We start from the raw sequence: 3956 nt of genomic DNA, 5'->3' as shown, positions 1-3956 counted from the left end.
AATAATACATCGAAAGTCAGCCATACAATTCTAACACTTTATTTATTTGATTAATGAAGTGGAAATCACTGAAACAGAAAATCTGTGAACTTGGCTGGACACACACAATGTGTGATGGTCATCAAGATAAGTTAATTAATCAAGATAATCATAGGTAGATCAAGATAATAAGTGCTGATTATTTTAAAACATTCACTACAGTAGATTGGTGATAGTGACATTGCTCTGGAGGATCACATGTATGTAATGTAATGTAATTAGGTTCTTTTCAGTGACGCTTTTCATTGACGCTCCACAGAATCAAGAGGGAATTATTTGTTAATTTGTGATAACAGAAGGTCACATCTGGTATTTTTGTGACCAGATCAGTATCACTAAAAAGAATGGGATTTGGCCTGTTGTTCCCTGACCAGTCACTGGGGGACAGGCTTGTACTTGGCGCACTGGTAGCCGCTGAGTTGTGGGTCGCATGTGAGAGTGTAGGAGTAGGAGAAGCCCCCTCCTTTACTCAGATTGCAGCTGAGGGAGTGGCTGCCCTCCTGCAGTTGTGTACGGCAGGTGCCAAGGCGGTCGTCGTATGACACATCCTTGTCCCACACTTCCATCGTCAGCTTGTGATAGGCCTCCACATGGCCCAGGTCATAGACCAGGTTCCAGTAGGGGTTGTCCTCCGATTTGATCGAGTGGGTCTCGTGGAAGTGGGGTCCATACCAGAACTTCACATAGGGTTCTGTCCTCCCAATGGGGTCCCCGTCCAACCCCCAGGCCCTGATCACAGTCACCCGGAGCCGGCCTCTCATTGGGTTTTTGGGGCAGCAGTCAGCAGAAAGGTTGGGCTGCCCAAAACACTGTTTGGGAGGACCGTCTTTTGGGATGCCGTTCTCCTTCAGGTATTGGTTGACCGTGGACTTCACGTTCCCCCTGACTACAGGGTCGGGAATCAGCTCATGGAGGGGGAACAGGGAGTATGACACGATGTCCGGGACGTCCTTGAGGCTGGTCAGCCATTTTCGGAAGGCGACAGAGTCGTTCTTGAACAGGGACACCTCTCCCAGCCACTTGTGTCCCCCCAGGATCTCGGTGACATGGTTCAGGTATGACAGCTGGGAGCCCGTCTGGATGTCCTGGTTCTCCAGCAGAGTCCTGCACTGGCTGGTGGTGGCGGAAGGTTCCAGATAGCCCAGCCCCACAGAGAGGCCCGTGTTCAGGCAGTCCTTCACCTTGGTGGCCGAGTGGCCGTTGACGGAGGCCAGGCAGGTGCGGATAGAGGTGAGCCTCCTCAGACGACCACCCAGTTGCACCTGCTGGATGTAGTGCGTTCCGTAGGTGTGGATGAATCGCTCGTACAGGTGGCGGGTGTTTGGGTCGTACTCCTGCGGGAGAGAGCGCAGCTGCTGTCGGAACTCTGCGCTGAGAGGCGGGTTTCCTGAGACACGGTAGCTACAAGTCAGAATAAAAGTGATAAAAGATTCACATGAAGTTAGAGAAAGCATTCTGAAAAGGTTAATCACCTTGCGGTGACATTTTCCATGTTTTCTTTAAAATTTTTCAACTTTAAATAACAGTTCCAATGTTGCCAGTGAAAATACGTATGATTTAATATTGTTGAAATGTTCTTGAAGCGCGTGTTTCACCCTCCACATTTATGGACATATACAGTGAGGTCCATAAGTATTTTGGCTCTGTACTCCAGCAAGATGAGGTTACATTGCAGACTGTCACCATTACTTTGAGGGTGTCAGGTGATCTTTGTAGGGACTGCATCCCTCTTTATACATAGCCTTGCATTTTAGGGGACCAGCAGTACTTGGACAGTTGGCTTCTCAGCTGTTTCTTATGAGACAAAAGTATTCAATTGGTACCTCACTGCAGGCATAAGAAAGCTTTCAGTATGGAGTCTTGATTCTCTTTGATTTGCCTTTGGAGTCTGTTATTGGCATAGGTCAACATGAGGGGCACAGATATCCCAAAGACAGTCAAGGAAGCCATTATGTCACTGAGAAAAACAAAAGACATTGGCCAAACAATAAGCTTACCAAAATAAACTATCTTGACTATCATGAGAAAGAAAGAGAGTACTGGTGAAAACAATGATTGGGAAGGGGCTGGTTGGCCAAAGAAGACCATAATGATGAAAATCCCCAAACGCCTGGCCAATAGATCAGAAGCACTCTTCAGGATGCAGCTGTAGCTGTGTCAGTGACTACTGTCTCTAGAAGACTTCAAACAAAAAAAACAGTGGCAAAACTGTAAGATGCAAAAACTGGATGGCCAGGTTACAAATTGTTAAGAAGTACCTAAAATAGCCTACAATTCTGGAAAAAGGTCTTGTGGACAGATGAGACCAAGATTGACTTGCATCAGAGTCATGGCAAGAGAAAAGTGTACATGTGTAGAGTAGGTCAAAAGGAACTGCTCGAGATCCATTTAGAATTCATTCTGAATAGTACATTTTATATGCTCAACTTCAACCACAAATGCCTCCAAACTCATTGGAAGGTGCTTTATCCCACAGCAAAGCAATTATCCCAAACATACAACGGTGCTCTCTTTCTTCTTAATGATGTTCCAAACGTTAGTTTTAGTAAGCCTATTTTGTGGCCTATGTATCTTACTGTTTTTATTTCTCAGCCTCATAATGGCTACTTTGACTTTCAGAGGTACAACTTCAGTGGTCTTAGTTTTGACAAATGATTCAATGGCAACCAAAGGCCAAGAATACTGAATCTTTCTTATCCCTGCATGAAGGAAGCGATTGAATACACCTGTCTAATCAGAAACAACTGAGAAGCAACTGTCCTCTAAAATTGAGGGACTATGTATAAAAAGGGATGTAATTAAGATCACCCAATTTGGATGTAAAAAAGTCACATTAAAATAACCTGTTGGAATCACCCAGAAACCGGTTCTGCTCATTTCTTTAACAGGCTTGGAAGCTTGACCCACCTGTAGTGGCTACAGCTGAGCTGGTGAGAAGTGAAGACGGACTTGTCGCTCGCAGAGGCCTCAGTGGCGAACTCGACCGCGGTGGAGTGCCTGCCACCAATGGTTAGATCGGCGATGTCCCCGAGGCCCAGGCCCACGGTCCAGTCGTTCTCGATGAGGTCGGTCGCGCTGTCGGCCACGGAGGTGACGGTTGCGAGCAGAGTGCTGGACAGCTCCTGCCTGCAGCTGGTGAAGGAGCGCCAGTCCAGCACGGACAGGGGCAGTTTCTGGAGCTCGTCTCCATGAAGCGTGTTCTCACAGAGGGTACACGAGTCGCTCGAGTCCAGGAAGGTCTGGAGGTCGATCATGTACGCGCCTTTGTGCTGGACCTTCACGACGTCAAAGCCCTCTCCCGCCAGGTTGTGCCCGGGGACGAACGGGGCTGCCTGGCATTCCTCCAGCGTCCCCACCCGACAAGAGAGCACCACGCACAGGTGTCCCAGGACCAGGAGGCACAGGTAGAGTTGGGGAGTCATAGCTCTTACTGGCAGGAGGACAGTAATGGATGAACTGCAGCCTACATCATCATTTTTAAACTGTCATGCAGGGTAAAACAAGACACATTGGTTTCATATTCGGACAATATCATTCACCGCACACTAAAAAAACAAACAAGATACCCTTTTGTTCTTTGAATGCATATCATGCCATATTATCCAGGAACCAGCAATATCTTCGACTATTCACTGTTTGCAATGCCATCTGTTTAAAAGGTAGCCTATATAATCTCAAGGTATAATCTACGACTGCTTTTGGTGCTAGTTTAATAAGCCAATATATTGCAAGAATACAAGAAATACATTGTTTGTATGTTTCTGGCAATACCGTGGTTTCTTATTTGGTCCTTTAATAGCTCAAACACACACTCACTCCTGCTCATTCTCCAGTGTAGGTGTATAGGTGGTTGGTGTGTGTGTGTGTGTGTGTGTGCATAATTATATATGAAGCGATTATTAAAATGTATCAATTAA

General features: G+C 46.5%; 1 protein-coding gene across 1 annotated transcript; it reads right to left on the bottom strand.

Moving 5' to 3' along the window:
* Positions 1 to 413: 413 nt before the first annotated feature.
* Positions 414 to 3461, bottom strand: LOC133141519 (perforin-1-like). Its single transcript, XM_061262090.1, has 2 exons — positions 2947 to 3461; positions 414 to 1440 (listed from the first exon to the last, which is right to left on the bottom strand). Exons 1-2 carry the CDS (start codon positions 3459 to 3461, stop codon positions 414 to 416), a joined length of 1542 nt encoding a protein of 513 aa, XP_061118074.1.
* Between the last annotated feature and the right edge of the window lie 495 nt (positions 3462 to 3956).

This window comes from Conger conger, chromosome 12 (assembly GCF_963514075.1).
Source record: "Conger conger chromosome 12, fConCon1.1, whole genome shotgun sequence".
Classification (NCBI taxonomy): domain Eukaryota; kingdom Metazoa; phylum Chordata; class Actinopteri; order Anguilliformes; family Congridae; genus Conger; species Conger conger.
Note: the sequence above shows the minus strand (reverse complement) of the source record. Positions and strands in the feature narration are given on the sequence as shown.